Source organism: Seriola dumerili, unplaced genomic scaffold (genome assembly GCF_002260705.1).
Source record: "Seriola dumerili isolate Sdu_G_001 unplaced genomic scaffold, Sdu_1.0 BDQW01000036.1, whole genome shotgun sequence".
NCBI lineage: Eukaryota > Metazoa > Chordata > Actinopteri > Carangiformes > Carangidae > Seriola > Seriola dumerili.
In genome coordinates, this window is record NW_019174291.1 from 66,030 (window position 1) to 87,644 (window position 21,615).

A 21,615-nucleotide genomic window follows, 5' to 3' on the forward strand; every position below is an offset into this window, starting at 1 on the left:
CAAAGTTTAAGAACTTCAACAAACTATTTCACTTACATAAGGGTCACAAAAGAGACGAGACACAGTCAGGGAATTTTTATTTGGTTACAATAATAGTTAACATAAGAACATTTGGTGGAGCTGTGTACAGTAGTCAGTAATAAATCAATCATTCGATCTGGTTGAAAAGTTCATCTCAGCATGTAATGTTCTTTTATATAACTGAAGTCTTGCTCCTGCACATACAAAACAACAGAAACAATTACAAAAATAATATATAAAGTATGCACAAAAATGGTGGCACGTAAAGCATCAAAGTGAAATGCATTCAGGTTATTAGATTTGTGCTGCCAGTTTGAGTTGAAAATGCTATAAACAAATCATTTCTGCAAAATAAGTCTTTGTAAATACATTTGTAGATGATAACGTCACTGGAATGGCCCAATCTGAAAATGGCGTAATCCTACAAATTATCACCAAGATAATACTGTGCCACCCCAGTCTAATCACTGGAGGAATGTTAAATTTAAAGATTAAATACAGTTTTTGCTCTGTATTCTGTGAAATATAAGCCAAATACTGCTCGCTTAGAGGGCGCCAGCCTTTATTTACTTCTGCTCAGCAAACACAAGTAGATATATTTTTAAAAGTTCATCATATAAAGCAAACTTTGAGAAGCCAAAGGGAAGAAGCAACCAGACCAGTGTGACTTCTAAATACACAATCTTTGGCAGTAAGCCCTTGTTATAGTCTCAAAGGTAAGACTTGCACTTAAATACAGCATGTTCCATTGTACGAGACCAAAATCAGTCTCAGAAGAAAAGTTGAACACATTACATACAACATTTTGACATGGGTCTGGGGGGGGGGATGAGCAAATACAAACAGTAGCAGAAGTGTGACAGCCAGTAGAGAATAGTCTCTCAGCTCCAGGGACTTTGTGACATGTTTATGCATCAGAACCTTTCTGCCTGCGTTTGGAGGGTGGGATCAGACGGTTGGGGAGCTCAGGTGGAAGACCGTGGCCCTCCAGCTTGACCTCAATCAGGTGGCTAGCTAGCGCAAATTCTTCATCATCCAGCATGCCATCACGGTCCACATCTGACAGCTTCCAGATGCGACCCAGCACCGAGTTGGGCAGGCGGGAGCTCACCATCCAGTCCTTAGCCTTATTGCCGCTCAGTTTCCCCTCATTGGGAGCGAGGTTATAGAAGATCTCATCATATTTGGGCTTGTCTTTGGTCACCACCCAGTCCTCCTCCTCCTCTGGTCCCTCTCCGTTCTCCTCGGTGAAGGGGTCGCCCTCAGAGAATGGTCCACCACGGGTCCCCAGGAAGGCTCCACCCTGCACGCCTAGTTGCTCACCTGCCTCCAGCTCCTCCTGCCGCAGGAGGGGCATTAGTTTGGCAATGTCAGCGGAGAGCAACTCATCCAGGGCTGCCATCAGATTAGGCTTCAAGGTTTTGAATTTGGTGAAATCGTGAACCATCAGTTGCTCCTTAAAAAAGGGAATGACAAAAATGCGTTAGCTAGAAGATTTTACGTTTTTTCTTTCTAAATATTAACTAAACAGTTTTTGGAGTAATTCAAAAGAAGGCTTCACATTTGCCTCTCAGATGTACCCATTAGTGAAAACCAACAAACTCAGACTGACCTGCATCTTGGCACAATCTGGGAAGTCTCCAGCAGAAATGTTGTGCTGCAGCTGGATCTTGGAGAAAATAACTGGCAGCTGGTAGATCAGATTCTTCTTTTTATTGTCCTTTCTGAAGACAGAAGGCATCTCCTGCTTCAGATAGCTGATGATGTGGGCGTGGACCTGGGAATAAGAGAAGCATAGCAAAGGCTACTTCCACCAATCTTTTAACACTTCTAACATAAATATAATGCAGTAATGTCAATGCATCAGTAATCATTTAATGAACACTAAAAAACACACACCCTAACCAGACGTGCCCTCTTGACCAGGTCGTTGAGCTTGCGTAAAGCTGCATTGCGAGGGAGGTTTTGGATGTCAGCGAACAGATCCTCCTCCTCCAGCTCAAACAGCTTACGGTTGTCTGTAACCATCAGTGGCTCTGACCAGAAGGAGCCGATGTAGACGCGCAGAACCTCTGGGGTGCCAAACACCTTCCCCAGGGACCACATGAGTGCACCGTACACCCGCATCAGCTGCTGGGTGCCAACCATGTCTGCCTTGTTGAGCACCACGCGCAGCTTGTCCTCGTTGCCCTTCAGGGCACCGATGGCCTCGGAGAACTCATCGGATATCTCCAGTTTATGGGCATCAAACAGCAGGATGATGCGGTCCACGCGTTCAGCAAACCAGCGCAGCACAGCTGGGAAGTCATAACCTGTTTGAATATAAAAAGGAAAATAAAACAGTATAAAAATCTGAGTCTATCATTATGTGCAAAAAAAAAATCTGGGGCCAGGAGAGAGTAGAAGGTCGACACAGACACAAACCCGTCACACCTTATTCTTATATGTATGTGTCAAACCCACTATAACTGTACATTCAGACACCCTCACTTTTTGTAAGATACCACGTTGTAAAAGCAATTCTTTGACTTTTAACATCAAAATTTCCAAACTACGTGATTTCTTCATCTGTATCAACATAATCATACTAATAGGTTCAGTTCACCCAACTTACAAAAAAAACATTTGATTATATACCTCCTGTGGTATAGCCACAAAGGTAGTTTTAGGTTTTATTCTCCTAGGATTTCAGATAACCATCACTGAATTTTCTTTCAATGGACTACTGTTTGTGGTGCACATATATTCATAGTTAAAGAAATCATCAGCACTGTCTTTTCAAAAACAATGTTAGTTACTCTGGATAATCCACAAACTTCGCTTGGAACTATTTCTTATCAAAGAAATAGCTCGGATTAGCCAGAGAAACTGGGACACTGTTTCTGGAAAGACATATTGATGCAGAATTTTTTTTTATTCCTGTGAGAACCACAAACAACATTCCTTTCACCTCCATTGTACTGGGGCAGGGAGGAAGAAATCTCAGATGGATATTTCAAAACCAAAACTATCTGTATGGCTGATACCACTGGTGATAAGTGAGGAAATGTGTTTTTCATAATGTGGATGCACTCACCATTTCAACTTGTTAGTTGCTCATGCAGATTGACTTAAATAATGGGTTACTTGAAGCGTGGATGAATAGAAAAGTGGAAGAACTACAGTGAGATGACGAAGATAGCTATTTCTCTATAGTATATTCCTCCAGATGTTTTTGTCTGTACTACCCCTGTTCCTGATTAGGATTTTATGGCTGCTCAGTACACTGTTGAGAAGTTTTCTTGCCCTGCTGCCAAGTGTTATTGTGACAGAGCAAACTAGTCCCATGAGTTATCCAGGCGTGCCAAGGAGATGAGTTTGTGAGATGACGCTCAGGGATGTGTGTCTCTGCAGGCCCCCCATGCCCTCTCCTCACCTTTGCTACCTCCCTCACCTCGGCTCACTCTCTGCTTTGCCCCGGACAGGATCCCCGGTGAGTCAATAATGCTGATACTCTCCAGGACCTGGTTGGGCATCTGGGCACACTGGAACCTGGTATTATCATCAGTAGACAGGAGAAAACTCACATAAATGATGATAAGACACAAGTTCACAGAGGTCATTTTCGTTTGAAAACATTGTCGGTGTCATTGAAAAGAATCTAAATCATGTGAAAAATGGTTAACTCTTATCAAAGAGGCCAATGTTATCTAAAGAGCAGATTGGAAGCTGCCCTCTTCAGACCTCCCACCCCTCCCTCTGCAGGCCATTGTGTGCAAGCAGGCCTCTCATTGCTGTGGGCTTCCTGAAGGAAAATGACCACTACTGCCAGAATCAAACAATAAGGCCTGCTAACGATGTGTGGCTTAGAACAACAACACCACTTCCTGTAGCTTATGAGCTTAACGAGCCCACCGGCTCCCCGAACAGGAAGTCAAAGCAAAAGGAGCGACGCAAATACATTCACAAACACACCCTGCAGAGGGAGAGAGGGACCCTGCTGGAAAACTGGCATCTGAACTCCATGTTTGGAGCCCCATTAACAGGAGTACTGTATGTTCCTGTCACTTCTGGCCTTCACATCCATGCTCCGAGTAGCTAAAAGGGCTTTATTGTAAGATGTGACTTTCTTGGTTCACAACAGTGGAAAAACATACACAGAAATCTGGCAGCCAGGACAGTAACCTTGAGTGTGAAGATTTCTCTTACAGCTTTCCCTAAAGCCTCACAATGTCTGTGACTCTATTTGTTTGTCTTCACCCTGAGGGGCTGTGGAGCCCTCTGACCTTGCTTTTGAACTTGCGTAGATTGCTGTTCCTGTCTGAGCACATTTGCTTTCATCAGCCTCTCGGGTGATATCGCTCCCTTTCTCCGTTTTTCCACAAATAAGGCAAGTGCCTCCCTGCTCTGAAATTTGGCACAAGGACTTGAAATTCCAAAGACCTAAAAAAAAAATTACTGTTATCTCTCCTTCCCTGTTTTCCCCCCTCGGACTCTCTCGTGGAGCCTGTGCATTACATGCTGATATACAGTATATATCTGGCTCCCTTGGTGGAAATCATTACACAACACACTGTGAATAAAATCCTTGCTCTCACCTGTTCAGGAAGGTATTTCCAAATGGGTTGAGTTTGCGGAAAGGCTTGTTAGGATCTACAATAAGGGCGTTTCCAGGGATGACTCCCTCCACCTCCCCATGCATGACAGCAGTGAAGCAGTCAGTGGTGGGTTCAGGTCCCACCCTGCTCCCAGGAATATCCTGCTCCAGTAGATACCTGCCAGTCACACACATAGCTTGTGATTTGTTTTTCACCAATGATACTTTGCAATCACACACAATTCAACAGTGAACAAATGTTTGATGCACAGCTGGAACGTCTTACTTGATGAACGTAGTCTTCCCTGTGGAGTACTGTCCCACCACCAGCACCATAGGCTTGTTATCAAAGTCTGCATCCTCCAGACTGGGAGAGTGGAAATCGTGGAAACCGTAGTACTGCTCCAGAGGCAGCAGCTTCTTTCGATACAGGGACTTGAGCCCTTCTGTCACAGTGCGGATCACCTCCGGCGCCTTCTTCACATTTTTTCGCCCCCAGCGTGACATGCTGATTGACTAATGAGATTGTGAGCTTCTTGTAAAAATCAGTGTCAGAGTTGTGTCTGTTTTTTTGGAGCTGTATTTCCTGGGGCTGAACCTTGGAAAACCTTCAGGTGTTTCCTGTATTTATGTGAACACTGCTCTCTTGTCCTTGGAGCCTCCTCTGCACACGTCGAGAGGAATGATAGGGCTGATGGTTTTGTTTGAAGTCTGGATCTTCCCCTTTGAAAACAGTTGCAACACTGACAACTTTTATTTCCTGGAACGAGGACAGAAAAGGAGACAGGTAGAGGTTAATCCAAATGAGATTAATCCAGGTGATAAAAAAAGTTTCTTGCTGTTCTTGTGCCCGGTGATCAAAGTCTGTCACAACTTAGAGTAAGGATGTGGAATCTGGAGTAAGTTTCAGCCCACCAGGAATCTGCCAAGCATTGTCAGTGCATGCCTGGAAAAAGCTGGTGTTCATGCTGGAAAACTTGCAAACCCAGCCCTGCACAGGCACAGCTCATTTCTTTACAGTGAAATGAGTAAGACATTCCTTTTATCCCCTGCAGTTCCTCTCAGTGGAACATGAAATGTGTGCACGGCTCAATTGTTCATGTAAGGAAAAGACCTCTTAAGGGTTAGTCTATACATGGAAAAACTAATGTAACCCATATTTTTTTTTCCACTGTGGTCTCCATAAACACAAGTGCTAGATTAGGAACTGAAGGCACACCTCATTATGAGAAGACTGACACAAAAAGTAAGACACGCATCAGCAGATGGGAGCTCATCTGTGAAGAGCTTCTTTCTTTCAAATCCCATTTGAATTAGGATAAAAAAAAATATTTGCCTGGAGGACACTAGGCAACACAGTACTGACATGTCACAAGACCAGTGTGGACAGAGTTCTTGTCAAAATGGCGAACCCTGGAGATTTACAGGAGGGACATTAAACGTGATTTGCCTGCCATTACACACTTCAAGTTCTGTGCCAGCCATGCTGTATGAGTAAAAGTTGATCTACGGGGTTTGCGTGATACCTAAAGGTTTAGTTAAGGCTCTGAGATCAATTTCTAAAGTTAAAGGAGGGTGGAAAATGCCTTGTGGGTTTGTGTACCACAATTGCAACACCGTTTTGGAACAGAAAATGTACAATTTTAGCCTGCAGGAGCAACAAGAATCAGGGCAGTAATATCAAAATGAGACATGGAAAACATTTTCAAAAAGACTACTGAGGGTTTACAGTTTCCAAGTGAATTAATTCTTCATTTAAGTTTTGATCTTCGCACTTACCAAACACCATCAAGCCTTGGTTTCCTCTGCTGCAAAGTAAAAGTTCAAATGAAAGCAGACTGTTATAGCCATATTCAAAGTTTAAAAAAAAGAGTATTTACCAAGTTGTTGTGGAGAAAGCACGGCCTTCTTCAAGCACCTTGATCTCTCTTTCTCTCGCTCTCTCCAGGTTTGCCCTCTGGAGTTTGGAAAATATTTTGACTTGAGGAGACAAAAACAGTCAGTGTCTTCGAGGAGCTGCAGCTACATGTATGGGTGTACCTCTGACAGCAAATAGGAACCCTCAGCAGAGCGTCAACGCAGCGAGATTATAGAGGATCGTTCTTCCCCAGGGTTTAATGTACATCAGATGAGCTCCAGATCTGGCAAGGATCCGTACTCTGCTTGCTGAAAGAGCACAAAGCAAACCACACTGAGGCTAACTTTTCTCTCCCCTTGCTTCCTTCTCCTAGTTTAACGCACCTCCTCTTCCAGGGATGCCTGGCAACACTGTGGGCAGCACTAACACTCTGCTCAGGGCAGGGATGAGCTGGGCTGTGGCCAGAGGGTGTGGAGCTGGAGGAGTGGGGTTGTGAATAAATAATTTGGGTGGAGCTGTTTTTTTCCTTTTTTCTTTTTTTAACATGACATCGCCTCACAATGTCCTTATGCATATTTATAACGATAAACACACCCTCAGGCTGCACCACTCCAGTTGTGGCTTTTAACTTCTCCATGTATTTAAATTTTTTTTGATTAGTTTTTTTCTCTCCTCAGCTTACTGTAACATGTCATACGTTTACAGATGTAACAGTTTTTCCCCTCCACAGTATAAACACTCTTGCTCCTCCCAAACTCTGTGAACCTTCCAGGCAATGAATCACACAAATAAGCTCTACTTTTCCACATCCATGCACCACCTGCTGGCTGTCTCATAGAGGACACGTCCCACTGCTGCGGCCGCCCCCCCCCCCCCCCCACTACCATCATACAGTACTCCTCAGTCATCATTAGTCACTCAAAGGAATGTATCCAGAAGATCAGGAATCACTGAACAGCTGGACAAATGACTAGATGGCCTGCAATGTTTCATAAAAGAAGCAAGGTTTAATTTACAGTTTTACTAAATGTACATTTCTTTTTAAAAAGTGTCATTATACACAATAAATACAATACAAAATTAATCTGTAATACTATACTTCAAATTCTCTCACGGTCTTTTTGTACATTATTATTGTTCCTTTTTTTCCATTTCAATGCTTGTGCTTGTGTTTGAATTGTCCACCAGGCTTAAAAAAGACAAAGAAAAGACAAAAGAAAAAGAAAAAGAAGAAAGAAACAAACACAAACACACACACGCGCACAAACACACACACACACACACACACACACACACACACACACACACACACGCACACAGGCAGGGATACAGTTGCAGAAAACAAACAGACTGAAAACACAGAAAATCAACAGTTAAAACTGGCCTGCCCCCTGCTGACTAAAACGCACTATGTCCTAACCTGGCATCAAACGTAACAGGGGGTGGGGGGTGGGGCAGGTGTGTGTGGAGGCATTGTCTAAAAACAAGAACCTGGAAAATCATCTGACATCAGAAACAGAATATAACTGAATTTCATTACACGTTCATTTACATAAAACTTCACAATTATCCAAATTATTTTCTCAATATGTTTTACTTTTAAAATGCATGTGGTGTCTATATGAAATGCAGGCATAATGGAGGATGAGGCTACTTGATTTTGCCAATTGAAGACGAGTGTGACGACTGAGCGTCCCAGTTTATTTTACAGTCTAAAGAAATTTAATCTTGATAAAGAGGTGGCCTGTATCATTTTAGCATGTGCAGTTTGCATCAGGAGGGCAGCATTATCTGTGTGATAAGACGATTCAATTTGGTTGGTAAAGGAAGACACTGTGTGTATTATGACCTTTTACAGCATTCTCGTTTGCCTCTCAGCTGCACGTAACCAAGTTAGAGAACGTTGTTGTCTTCTGAACTGTTAAAACAAGCTGCCTGATGCTCATTGGGGCTGTTTAAACCAGGAGATGAACCGTTGTGGGCTGGTGCTCAGGCCACATGAAAAGGAATGTATGAATGGTGGATGAGAAAAAGAAAAGGTGAAAAGTGAAAAAGGAAGAAAGAAAGAGAACAGCAACCTCTGACAATTTCTTCTTGTTTCTCGAGCTTGGCTGACAGAACACATACAAAACGGCAGGCATCTTCAAGTCTGCATCTAACAGAGACAGTTTTACCTTGGACCACACTCACACTTATTCCACCACAGGTCTACTTCAAGGCTGTAAATGACAAAGAAATGTCTGGACAATTCAAATGGACAAACAAAGCCAACACAGCTTGGCAGAGTAGTACAGTGATACTGTTTTCACAGTGCCCCCCCTTCCCCTGCCTCAAAATCTGTCTCTTAGTTCCCCCATGTCAGTCTGGCCTGGGGCTGAGGGGCTGTTATCTGCTTTGAGTCTGGGGCACCAGGCTGCCATTGTGGCCACGGCCACCGACCTGAGGGTGCTGGGCCAAGGAGGACGACGAGGAAGCAGAGGAGGGAGGTGGGACTGAGGGTCTGTGGGATGAAGCTGCCGAGCCCCCTGGGCGCTGGCTTTGGTGTTGGTGGGGCCTGCTGTTGCCCCCTTTAATGTGGTGCCCGCGGGCAGAGGGCTCCTGCTGCAGGTTTAGGATGCTGTCGATGGCGCACTGAAGGTGCTCGTTGAGAGAGTCATCCGGGGGGCTGCCGCTGGAGAAGCTGGCGTTATCCATGTCGGGGGAATCTGATTTGCAGCGTTTGGCAGGAAGTAAAGAGTCTCGTGTGAAGGAGGACTCTGGAGAGGGAGGCCCAGGGGCATGCTGGTCCATTCTGAAAGTCCCACCTACCCTATGTCTATTTTTTCCACCCGCCCTCTTGTATTTACTTACATCTGTCTCTTGGTCTGTGTGCTCCGCCACTCTCTCCTTTGCCCCTTCCTTGTCTAGGAGCTGTGGGAGATGATGGTGTTGTGTGGTTTTGATACCACGGTTAAACACCTCGTCCACTTCGTCCAGCCCCTGCATTGCACTCCCTAAACGGCCTGTTTCGTGGCTTGACTCTGTGTGAGTGTGCGAGGCCTCCCTGCCTCTTTTCTCCACCTTCACACTGGCTATCACTGTCCGCTCTGAGGGAGGAGATGAGGCCTCATGCCTGGGGGGTGACGGCGTGGGTCTGGGGTAGGACAAACTTTCATCTCCTCCCCCTGGGACACCAGGTCTGACCCGGGGACTAATGTTTTCCCGGTAGGTTTTTCGAAGGGGGAGGCGACAGGTTGTCGGCGAGGGATTGGCAGTGGAGGCAGGATTGTGTTTGACCCCACCCATACCATGATGATCCAACGTCCCATTCATTTGAGTGGAGGAGGTGGAGGAGGAGGACGACGACCAAGTATGAGAGGAAGAGGTAGAGGAAGATGGGGCTGCATTGGGAGGAACATTACTTCTCAGTGGCGGGTTACACTGAGTGGTTGCTATGGTGACTGATGAGGCAGAAGAAGCTGTGCATACGGGGGACTGAGTTCTGATGACTGTAGTGGGAGGAGTCGATAAAGGGTGGGACTTTGGATGTGGTACAGCAGCTTCAGGCTGAGGCTGAGGCTGAGTCTGAGACTGGGATATAGACTGGCTGCTCTGCTGAGGTTGAGGTGTGTGCACTGGGTCTAACGCAGTGTTATGAACCACCTTACTGAACCCCGTTTGATCCTGCTTGATCTTCAGCTTCAAGCCAATTCTCCTGCGAGCCTCGTAGGTCTTGATAGGCGGTTTGCTGGTTCTCTGTGGGAGAGCGTCGTCATCATCGGCTGCTTGAGAATTGAAGGACGAGGACGAGAAAGAGGAGGATGCTGCTGGAGCTCGACTGAAGGAGGAGCACTGGCTGGTGGGTTCGGCCACCGGCTTGCCCGCTGCGGCTGGAGGTGGTGGACAGCTGCTGGACCAAGACACAGAGGCTCCACCTCCACCCTGCTTTATTACCAGTTTGGTAGGAGGAAAAGGGGTAACAGAACTGGTGGCGGGAGGAGCAGGAGCAGGAGCAGGGGGAGGAGGAGCAGGAGCAGGCGCAGTAGCAGGGGCAGGGGCTGGAGCAGGAGCTGGAGCTGGAGCTGGAGCTGGAACTGGAACTGGAACTTGGGCGGGTGCAGGTGGGGGGTTTGGGGTGATGTTTGGAAGAGGGGCTGGGGCAGGAGCAGCAGATGCTGGAGCAGGGGCAGCAGCAGCTACACCTCCACTCACTGAGGTGTGCTCAGCAGATGAGGATTTCTCTTGGGATGAAACCACACTCTCCAACATGCGCGCATTTGCTACAAACTCCTCTGCAATTAAACAAACACAATCATATCATTAGCATACACATGCTCACAAGCATACAATTTAGATGAAGACAACTACAACAATGTATGACAGACAGTGTCAGGCTACCTGGTCTCTCCTTGGCCAAAATCCTGTCCTGATTCAACGCAATCTTCTCCTCCTGAATGAACATCCGGTCAATCATCACCATCTCTGCCGAGGGGCCCAGTCTCTGCTCAGGTTGCAACGCCAAAAACCATCGGTTCAATATCAATTTAGGACAAAGGACACAACAAGGTGGTGTTTGGTGAGAATGCTGGTTTATAAACTTACTTTTGACTCTGCAAAGAGCAAGTGGCGATATTTATCCAGCATGGCCTGGGTCCTTTTCAGCAGCTGACAGGAGACCCTCTCAAATTCATCATCCACTGTGCACAAGAAAAACCGAAATGTTCATTAAGATCTTGAAATTGGGGGAAAGGTACTAAACAGCATATTGCCTGCACTAGAGGATATGGAGTTGGTTACCTCTTTGATAGTCTTGAGAAGAGTTGGCAGTTCCCTGGTAGAGATGGTAAGGCAGCAGTCTGTGCAGTGTGTCCTCAAAAGAGTGGAAAGGAGCACTGTAGTTTGGGTGAAGCACTGAACCCTGCTGTTTCCTCAGCTGCTCTAGCATCCTGCAATGAGGCATGTACAAAGAAATACTTCTCTCAAAAACTGGGATTTGAGACAGTTAAAATAACCTTAAAATGCCTGTGGCACACACCTGGCTTCTTTGCTGGGCTCTGCGCTGAAAGGCATCTTCATTGTTGGTGTCTGTGATGTAGGTAAAAGATGAACAACAAGAATTAAAATCTTCAGACTGACGCTTAAACATTAGAGGCAGTTTTTTGGGATGTCACTATGATGACGTGACACTACTTTACCTGAGTTTGTGCTGGAGCTGGGGGCTGTGGAGCAGGCATTTGAGTCAGACTAGCTCCTAACACCTGTATCTGCATTCCACCTTTCCCCAGAGTCATCCCTCCAACTGAGCTGATCACTCCTGGCTTTGGCTGAACCTGTGGGGAAATTTAGAAAGAAATTTAGAAAGTGATAAAATACATTAAAAAAAAAAAAATTCAGTGTTGAATTGTAGGAAAATGTAGAACAGCTAGAACACACCAACACACATTGCCCACCATCCAGTCCTTGGAGGAATTGGCTGTAATGTTACCTACCTGTGCAGGCTGGGTAAGGCTGGCAGGAGTGACAGTCTGATTTACCATTGCTCCAGCTGGCCCTTGGGCTCCTGAGAATACCTGTAAGTCACTTGATGCTAAAATAAGAGGAAACAAATCATTACAAAGGGAAATATTTCAAGGTGTGTTCAGGGTACATGCCGTTTTGAATCATGAGCGGTAAATTGTGTCTAACCTGTAGCAGGGGTTTTGACAAGCACTGACGTCGGCTTCAGCACAGAGGGAAGCTGAGCAGGTGTACCAGTGCTGGCTGTTGATGTAATCGCGGCTTTATCAACAGGCACATCTTGTTGAGAACTGAACTGACTGGTGGCTTGAGGCTGAGGCTGAACAGGCTGCTTGGCCTGGAGCAGGATGTTCTGCTGGACCTGAAAACACATCAGGACAATTTGCTTACATGTTTTTGTACACATGGAGCTCTAGATGAACCAATTGTTTCCAACCAATTAATCGAAATATCATCCAAATCACAATATGGCCAAGTGCAATATCCAAACTGCAGTTTACAGAGATTCAGCTGCTCAAGCATGGGGTGGGGGTGGGGTGAAAAAGTAGCATGTGAAGTCAAAATACATAAGATGGTTTAACTGGTAAGACCTCTGAATGCATGCAAAGTTCATAACAAGTTTTCATTAAGAGAATTTTGAGAGGAACTGGGACAATACCTGGTGCAGCTTATCCAGCAACTGTTTCTGCTGAGGTGAGGGCTGGGTGATGCCTGACAGGGTCTGAATTTGCGCTCCTACTAATTGCAGGTGGTGCTGCTGCTCTGCTGTCAGGCCCTGGATGGGAACCTGGGTTTTCACTACAGCTGTAGTAGAAGTGCTGACAGGAGATGCAGTGAACTGGTGCTGTGCAGGCGGTGCAGGAGGAGGCTTAGGTGACTGTGACACGGGAGGCATATCTTGTTGATAGGGGGCAGGCTGAGAGGCCGGCCGTGGCTGAGTCTGAAGCTGAACTTGAATGTGTGCCTGCTGGAGCTGTGTCTGCTGCGGCTGGCCTTGTGCAGCTGGTTGGGGGGACTCTGCAATTTGGTTATGGACAATAAAGAGTGGAGGGTGAGACGAGGGTGTGCAGGAGCGGGAGGGAGTTTGAGACTGAGGCTGAGGCTGAGAGGGAGGACGTGACTGCTGCTGATGGTGTGGTGACTGGATCTGCTGGCTCAGAGTGAGAGGAGACTGGGAAGGCTGGGGACTGTCTGCCACTGGGGGCGCTGTGGTGTGAGTGGTCAAGGCTGTTGAAGGTGACATGCCCTGGATCTTCAGAGGCTGCTGATGTCCACTGGTGGGTACCTGAAGAAGTGGAATCACAACACAATGATTTTCATATCCCTTTCAAGAATGTAAACAATATCTGAACACAGGAGGAAACTGGGACATTAAGCACAAAAATCAAACACAAAAAGTTCTACATGCACTACTTCTACATTTCTAAATGCATGCAGTATCTACTAAATGTGATTCTAGTACATGGTTCAAGGTTTGATGCTAGATACAAAATAGGGCTGGGCGATATGACTATATCACAATCTTAATTAGAACATCTTTTTCACATCAGTATTTATTACGATATGCCAAATGTATGCATCATACGTAAAATACTTAAAGTGATGTTTACTACAGTGATGGCATTCCACTGTTATGCATTGCAGTAGACAAAACTCTTCACACATGGGGTTTAATCACACTCATATTGTCACAATGAGCAATTCCAATGAAAATCAATACACAAAAATATGGAATTATCGCCCAACCCCAATACAAAACTACACAAACATGGGTAAAACACCAAACAATACAAAAGCAAAGTGTTAGACTTTAAAATCAAGTAGATGCTGAAGTAAAAGTAATAGAAGCCCAATGATTTTTTTCTAGCTTTTGAGGAGGATTACACATAAAAGGGGAGCAATGATCATCTGGCGAGCCAAAAAGAAAAACAGTTGACAAAAGCAAGAAGTAAAGATCTGCGGGCCTGTGATGGTTAAGTAACAGGTGATCTGAACACTACAGGGACGGGAGTCAGGGGAGCATGTCATTTTGGTCTGGGAGTTATTACACTGGTCAGATTAAGGGTTACAAGGGGGTAGTGGCACTGTAAGCACACAAGAGTCTAAATGAGATGTGCAGGGTTGAGAGGTGTGGATCGACTGATCAGTCATTGGTCAGTAATGTGGCAGATGAAGGTGAGTTGATCGAATTTGATTGAGCAAGGTGAGTTGATTGAATTAGTGTTAGTAAAAGGGTAAAGAAGATGCACCTAGCACCTTGGTAGCTCTTCTATTAAGCACGAGCATGGTTTTTGTATACTGTCACACAATACATAAAATGAATGAAAAAAATACCAAATTAGTGAAACAATTAATTTAATTTAAAAAAACTGGCACTTGATTACCAGTCCCAAATTCTATAGAGATGGATAAAGTTAAATATTAAAAATAGCACAGTGGCTAAAACACAATACATATGAACTAGTGGAATGATCATGCCTTTACATAAAATGAAGTGATGTTAGAAACACACAGAAGCTGCAAGCGAATGAGTAATTTTTGCCATAAGGAATTGCACAGCAGCAGTGAGAGCAATGGAAGCAATGACTAATGCAGAAGAGAAGAATAGAGCAGTGATGGGGAAAGGTAAGATACCCTAACGTTGTGGCAGCAGCAGCAGCAAGTGGGTGGGGCTTAACATAAAGGGGCATTTCTACCTGCTTTACCACTGCTGTCATGTGGGAGGGGCCAGGGGAAGGACTGTGGCTCTGACCCACCCAAGAGTCAGTTAATTGGCTGTCATGGACAGCGGGGGCCAGAGCAGTGATGTTGTTGCTGCTGACGATTACAGACGCTGGTACGCCCACAGAGGGGGTTGACTCATTCTCTGTTTGGTGGTGCTGCTCCTGATAGGAGTACATTTACCATTTCAGGACGAGGGAGGGAAGGAGGAAGGGGATTGGAGGGAAGGGGGAGTAAAATAGTAAACCAAAGAGGTCAGACCAAGATATCACTCCGTGCATGTTATTTAATATTTAAGACAATGTTAACTATACACAATTAAAGCTAACGTGCAAAGAGTGGAACACTGACCTGTTGCAGGAACATCTGCAGAGACTCCTGGCTCAAGATCATGCTGGAGCCCTGGTTGGTGAGCAGTAACCTCCCTGGACTGTGCTGAGCCTGAGGGGGGACCAGCCCCACTGCTGTGACAGAGGAAGAGGTGGACACAGACATGGACGGAGAAGAGGAGGGTACTGTGATAGCTGCGGACACAGAGGAAGCCGGTTGCATGGCGAGAATAGAGGACTGCGGCACATGCTGCTGAGTGGGATGAGCAGCCTGGTCTGTGGTGCTACCCAGCACAGTAACACACTCTCCAGGCTGGCTTTGAGCCATGGTTGCTGCTCCTGTGCTGCTGCTGCTGGGGACTCCACCTGGCTGAGGTTGCAGGGCTGGCTGAAGTGTGACTGCCGGGCTCAGCCCCTCCACCTGACTCAGCATGGTTAGGGAGTTCTGGATTGGCATACCCTGTATGACTGTCTGGGTATGACCTGAGACAGTGTGGGTCTGTGTCTGGCTTTGACTCTGAGCCAATGAGACAGGCATCTGAAAGAGGGTGGGTGTGCCCATCTGGCCAGGCTGGAGCTGAATGGGTCCAGAGAGGATGTGGGCAGCCCCAGGGTGGCCCTGTGAAGTCAACACCTGACCCAAGTTGATGTTCTGGTTCGCAGTTAAAATCTGGTTCGCAATGAGCTGTCCACCAGGGCCCTGGCTAGTTATGATGTGACCCCCAGGGTGCTGGGTCAGGATCTGCCCACCTGCCTGTAGAGGTGGCAGGAGAAACTGGTGATTTTGACCTTGCAGAACTGTCTGAGGGGGAATAACGATGCTGCCTGATTGGTTTAACAAGTGTACACTGAGGGGCTTGCCAGATGGTTGTGCTGCTTGTTGCTTGAATAGGGTCTGTTGAAACTGTGGGCCTTGTGTTGTAGCTTGAGTACTCAGGACAACATTGGAGCCTGCCTTTCCTGTCAGGAAGGCTACATTCTGAGCAGCAGAAACTGGAAGTTGCTGCAGCCCTAGAGCCTTGTGGGCATCGTTTTGCAGGGGTTGGGGTGCTGGCTGTGGCTGCTGCTGCGGCTGCTGCTGTTTGAAGAGTTTCGTTTGGATGGCTCCCCCCTGAGGGGGTTTAGGCTGAATGGGTGTTGGTGTGCGCTGGATGATCACGTTCTGCATGATTTGGCCTTGAGTTTGCGTCTGAGCTCCAATTCCTGAACTTAGAGGGTTGCTGCCAAAGCCCACAAGCCCAGCAGGAGCCGTCATTGTACCGCCACTGCTGCTGTTTGTGCTGCTGACACAAACAGCCGGTCCATTTAAAGCTGGAGATCCCAAAGTGGCTTTGTTACCTTGGATCAGAAGTCCACCTCCTGAGCCTCCAAGCCCCGCCTGAGAACCAGCACCTGATACCTCTGGCCCAGACTGGTGCAGCTGGTAACCACCCATGGCTTTAGCCAGGATTGGCTGCCCAGACTGATTGATAGTCATGACTGTGGGCTGACCCACAACCTGAATCTGTCCGATACCCAAATGTCCAGACTGACTCCCATTAGGAAGAGCTTGGAGACTTGAAATGGGTTGAAGCGTCACATTTCCCAGGCCCACAGGCTGCATAAATGGCTGAACACTAATGGCCTTGTTCATGACCTGGGATTGGAGCTGAAGGCCCTGCTGAGCAAGCACTGACCCCAGCATGTCAGCTGTGGCATTGGGGGGAGTAGCAGTGGTGCTTGGGGCTGACCCAGGGAAAATTGCTGCTGTTCCCCCAACACCAACACCTATGCCTACACCAACAGCAGCGCCTCCAGCCCCAGAGAGGCTGGCATCAGGCAGTGTCTGAACAACCTGTGTAAGGCCTGGAATTCCAAAAGAGCCCAGGTCCAGCTCAGCCTCTGCCTCCTGTAAGCTTTGCTCTGTGATGTTGGCTTCAGCCAAGCTCTGCTGCAGGATGTCACACGGCTCGTGATTTGTCCCAATGCCATTGCTCCCACCTTCACCACCTGGGGATCCTCCCAAGATGTCTTCATCCTCCAAGAAGTCCAGGTCAACACTGACTCTGGGCAGGCCTGCCGGCTCACTGGCCGACAGCTGGACTGCAGGCTGGACCTCTGGAACATGGCCCTTAACGGAGAGGACAAAGAAGAGAAGTGAAGCGGGATGATGGATGAATGTTGATGGCTAGATCTAGAAGTGATGGTGAGGAGTGTAACAAAGTTAACTCAGAATTGCAGACATGAAAACCCCCAAAAAAACCTCTAGTCACGTCGCAGCAAATCAAAGCTTGTAGAGTGTAGGTATGTTAGTGGAAAGGAAGGGTATTTGGAGATGCATGCTACATAGATGGGATAGAAAACAGAAGGAGGAGGATTGGGGGATTTTACTCACCCCAGTGGTAGAGAAGAACGAGCTGGAGGGGTCACTCGAACCATCCAAAAGGTCGTCAGTGTCCAACTACAGACACACCCACCCAGGATAGGATAGACAGAAACCAAAGGCACCCAAACCAGCAGGCAAAAGCCACCAGGACAGAGAAACATACAGACCATCAAACAGAGGAGAAGGGCAAGGAAAGGACAGAACACATTCCAGAGAACCAGATCGTAAAGAACCAGTGAAAAGATAGGCGACAGGGGGGCAAAATGACAGGAATAACACAGAGTTGGGAAGCGTTAGTATTAGCATTTCTCATTTTGTAAATTAGCTTAATAAAAAGGGAAGGCAGGGAGAAACCATAAAAAGTGCAATCAAAAAGCAAAGAAAACCATTAAGCAGAGAAAGCAGTATAAAAAAAAAAAAAAAAAAAAATGAAAGCAGTGGAGGGCGTGGGTTTCAGGGTACACCAATGTATAATCTGAAAGTGACTTTAGCACGTAGTCACACAAGCCCCAGCTAAAATGCGCACAACAAACACTCCTCATCACATCAATTACAAACCCTTTTTTTTTTTTACTAATAATCAGAAGTCTAACAGATACGACTTCTTGAACTTTTTTTTCTCTCTTACTCACATGGGTCTCAGATCCATGAAGAAAGTCATTGAGAGCTTCTGGGTCACTGCAGGAGAAAACAATGTGATTCACAACGGGACGAAAGAGACGACTGAACAGTTTGTTATAATATTAAACTGATCTAACACTTTTTCAATAATGACTTACCAAATTACATCTAGAAGGCACCTGCCGTCTTCATCATCCATGACAACTGTTAAAGATGAAAAAGGGTTTAAATTCCAGATTTATTTCATTATCAATACACTCATAAAAAACAGCATTAACAACAATTTACTCATTCCCCAAATGTATAATATTTTCAACTATGTACACATAGTAACGCTTCTATTATATTGTTATTAGAACAACACCACAGTATGTTGTATTTTAGCTCCATATTTAGCGCTTTGGTTGTTTAGTGGGACTGAGGTTTGAGTGCTGATTTATAATCACACTTTGACAGAAGTTATTTACATCTGATGATGCACAACTACAAAACTGTAAGATGTTTTTTTCAAATGCTCTTCTACCTCAGTGTGGCAAGGAGTAATGTCATGTGGTTGTACATTTTTAACATTTAATAGTCAAAAATTAAAATGACGTTTGGTGAATTCTTTCAGCAAAGCTCATGAACAATATCATTATTGCACACTTTCAGCATTGATTAATCTGTATAGGAAATAAAGCTCTTTATGCTGTGTTGTTGCACTCCATACTGCAAGACAGAACCACAGAAAACCCTTTTTAAAAAATATATTGCTTTCAAATTGTTAGTCTGCATTTTTCAATCACAGTCTAATTTATGTCCAAAATAACTTTTAATTAATTTGAATTAAGCATCTTAACAACTCAGATAGTAGAGGGCACATGTTTGGTTAACTGCAACACCAGTCCTTAAACCACCTTCAAACTGTGTTTTTTATTTTATTTTATTTTTTTTATTGTTATAAAATAATTACTTTATGTATTAATTGTCTTTACAAATTCTGCCACAGATTAAATGTAGAAGTTCTTTTGGTTAGTCTATATGTTTAAAAATCTTCCTCAAAAAAACAATGCCAAGAGTGAATGGATCTTTTTTTTTTAAATGTCCCCATGTTTTTCCACATTAAAACTATAAGTAATGACTCAAAACGTTACATCACCGAATGCTGTCAGACATCTAGTTAGCTGTGAGTCTTGTGAGAATAAAGCAAGCACAGAAGCAACTATGAAAGGTTGATGCACTGGAGATCAAGCAGCAGATGTTTGCTTTACAACGAGAAACAGCGGATGGAAATAGACAACAAACTGAAAACGCGCGGTTTTCACAAAGCTTGGAAAGATTTCGAGTGCGGGCTGTAGCTGGATTCACCACAAGTCTCAACAACTGTGCACAACACTTTCAGTAACATAATCACAGCTAGTCGCCAAATAATGCAAGCGAACATATAACCGTGGTTACGACGGGGACATATCCGCGGTTGCCGCTCTAAAAATGCAGCGGATCGTAGCCATTACTCGGTCAGAGCAGAGCCAGTGCGCAGGATATGAATGGGGACACTGCAAGCGGCTAGCTACATGCTAGCTGGTGTTTTCAAAGAGCCTTCCATGCATATTTTGCCGATTCGTTACAACACACCTTAATTAGCCACCATACGACTGTCTTAAGACTTTACTTTAATAAAACGCTTGATTTCAAAAACCCGTTTCACCTCTATTTCCAGCATTTTGATGCATCTGGGTTGAATTTCGTTAGCTTAGCTAGCTAGCCTGCTAAGCCAAGCAGCTATCAACAATATTCAGACGTACGGCTAGCTTGAGCCTTTGACATTCAAAACAAACCACCGACTGACACATTTTTAACACTCGTATTGTACAGCGGCACCTCGATTCAACCAAGAAAAGGCAGTATTGTTTGCTTTGAAGTGTAAACGCAATTGCGTGGCGAGCTATCTGTCTCCTCTTGCAAGCAAAATATGAGTTAATGTTGGAATACTCTTGGATGAGGGGGGTATGCTTGGGAATTCGGTGGAAAATGACTATGTTTGCCGGGTCGTGCAGTAGCGTGGCGTTTCGATTACGGTAGCGGTGCAGTTTGCGGGTTGTCCGCAGTGCGTAAATACCGCAGGTTTGTTAGAGTTATTCGGATTAATTGAGAAAAATGCTGTTTTATAACAAACTCACCCGAGACGATAGAGGTGCAGGCAGCGCGGGGTCTCCAGGACAGCCTCGCACGGGCTGCTGTACAGGACCCAACTACAGGCAGGAAACAGCAGACTTCCGTTTTGCCTGATTGAAATCTGTGGCTCCTCTGTGCTCCTTATCGACATTCATTCTCACCAGAGGTTGAAGTTTGAGGTTGAACATTTTTCCTGAGTGAACTTTGTGTGCTACTCTTTTGCTTTAAGGGTGGAGTAAAAATAACAAAATAATAAATGTGTGCTTGTGTATTGTAATCAAACAAGCGGATCTCGTGAAAAAAACCCTGGAAACATGGGTGACCAATCAGACCGTATGCGCTGCATTCCTGATCAATAGAAAAATGTCAAGACAAAGTTGTACATACAGTACTTGCACAAACTTTTTAAAGTGTGGCTCTGTCAATCCTCAACACCAATGTCTAGTTAGACTAAGAGACTGCAGTTTGTCTCACAGAAATCACAGCTATAAGTGTGTGTGTGTGTGTGTGTGTGTGTGTGTGTGTAGATAGATAGATAGATAGATAGATAGATAGATAGATAGATAGATAGATAGATAGATATGCAATCCTCTTACACCAAGAGTCATTTATGCTGAACATGTCATGTTTTGGGAATACTTTGCTATCAAGCACCTTAACAAACCATTGGGAAAGCTGTCTTTTCAGGCAGGATGGGGCCCATAAACCTTATAATGATCCTGCTTTGTATTACATCATTTATATAATTCAAAAGGCAAGTAATCAAGCTAAAGGCTTACATACCAACCATGATCAGTTCATGACCATCTGTTTATGACCTAAAGTACAAGATCATATCATGCAGTGGGACAGTGAACAAAAAAGGTCTACATTTAGATGGCCGAAGAGGGATAGATGAATCAGATGTCAGTAACACAGTTAGTGTTTGGTCCTAAATGCTGTAGATGTTGTGGCAAGACCTTGAATAAGCAGATGATCACAACTAACAAAATGAATAATGTCACATAATATCCTTAAACCATCAACCAAGTGCTTTGTAACCATTACAGTTTTACTCAGCTGCAGTATTGTAGTCCTAATGTTTAAGAAATAGGAGATAGGCAAGAAAAGTAAGTCTGACATCAGAGGGTTTATGATATAAATCCCTAAACAGGCTGTGGGAAAAATGTTGGTGGGGAAAGTGAAGGAATGCTCTCTTCACCCAGATTTCAAAGCTGAGCTGCTAAAGGGATCTCACTAACATAAAGAAGTAGGCTAAATCTTCCTTCTCCTCTTTGTTTGACTTCTTACATATTTTGTGCATAAAACCTAAATGTTGCAACATCATCTAACCATACAGTATAATTACGTAGGTTCAGAAACAACTACCAAAACTTCACAACATTAATTTGCAATTTATAAGCATCCTGAGAAGAAATAAGACTACTTTACATCTACAATTGTTTTTCTTTCAGTTACATATAATATATACATA

The 21,615-nt window shown here is 45.0% G+C and overlaps 2 protein-coding genes across 4 annotated transcripts; both read right to left on the reverse strand.

Annotated features, from left to right (window-relative positions):
* Positions 1-60: 60 nt before the first annotated feature.
* Positions 61-6,921, reverse strand: ehd2 (EH domain containing 2). 2 transcript variants are annotated; one of them, XM_022738636.1, is made up of 7 exons: positions 6,478-6,921; positions 4,884-5,357; positions 4,599-4,775; positions 3,437-3,552; positions 1,921-2,333; positions 1,634-1,798; positions 61-1,477 (listed from the first exon to the last, which is right to left on the reverse strand). In XM_022738636.1, exons 2-7 carry the CDS (start codon positions 5,102-5,104, stop codon positions 929-931), a joined length of 1,641 nt encoding a protein of 546 aa, XP_022594357.1. In that variant the 5' UTR covers positions 5,105-5,357; positions 6,478-6,921; the 3' UTR covers positions 61-928. The 2 variants fall into 2 exon arrangements, with proteins under 2 accessions (XP_022594357.1, XP_022594358.1); XM_022738637.1 differs by having other exon boundaries at positions 3,455-3,552; positions 6,478-6,920.
* Positions 6,922-7,764: 843 nt separating this feature from the next.
* Positions 7,765-20,181, reverse strand: bicra (BRD4 interacting chromatin remodeling complex associated protein). 2 transcript variants are annotated; one of them, XM_022738671.1, is made up of 14 exons: positions 20,147-20,181; positions 18,146-18,191; positions 17,999-18,044; positions 15,024-17,111; positions 14,648-14,836; positions 12,610-13,236; positions 12,120-12,312; positions 11,924-12,021; positions 11,630-11,764; positions 11,470-11,519; positions 11,232-11,380; positions 11,037-11,131; positions 10,833-10,935; positions 7,765-10,726 (listed from the first exon to the last, which is right to left on the reverse strand). In XM_022738671.1, exons 2-14 carry the CDS (start codon positions 18,184-18,186, stop codon positions 8,841-8,843), a joined length of 5,700 nt encoding a protein of 1,899 aa, XP_022594392.1. In that variant the 5' UTR covers positions 18,187-18,191; positions 20,147-20,181; the 3' UTR covers positions 7,765-8,840. The 2 variants fall into 2 exon arrangements, with proteins under 2 accessions (XP_022594392.1, XP_022594391.1); XM_022738670.1 differs by having other exon boundaries at positions 10,833-10,938.
* Between the last annotated feature and the right edge of the window lie 1,434 nt (positions 20,182-21,615).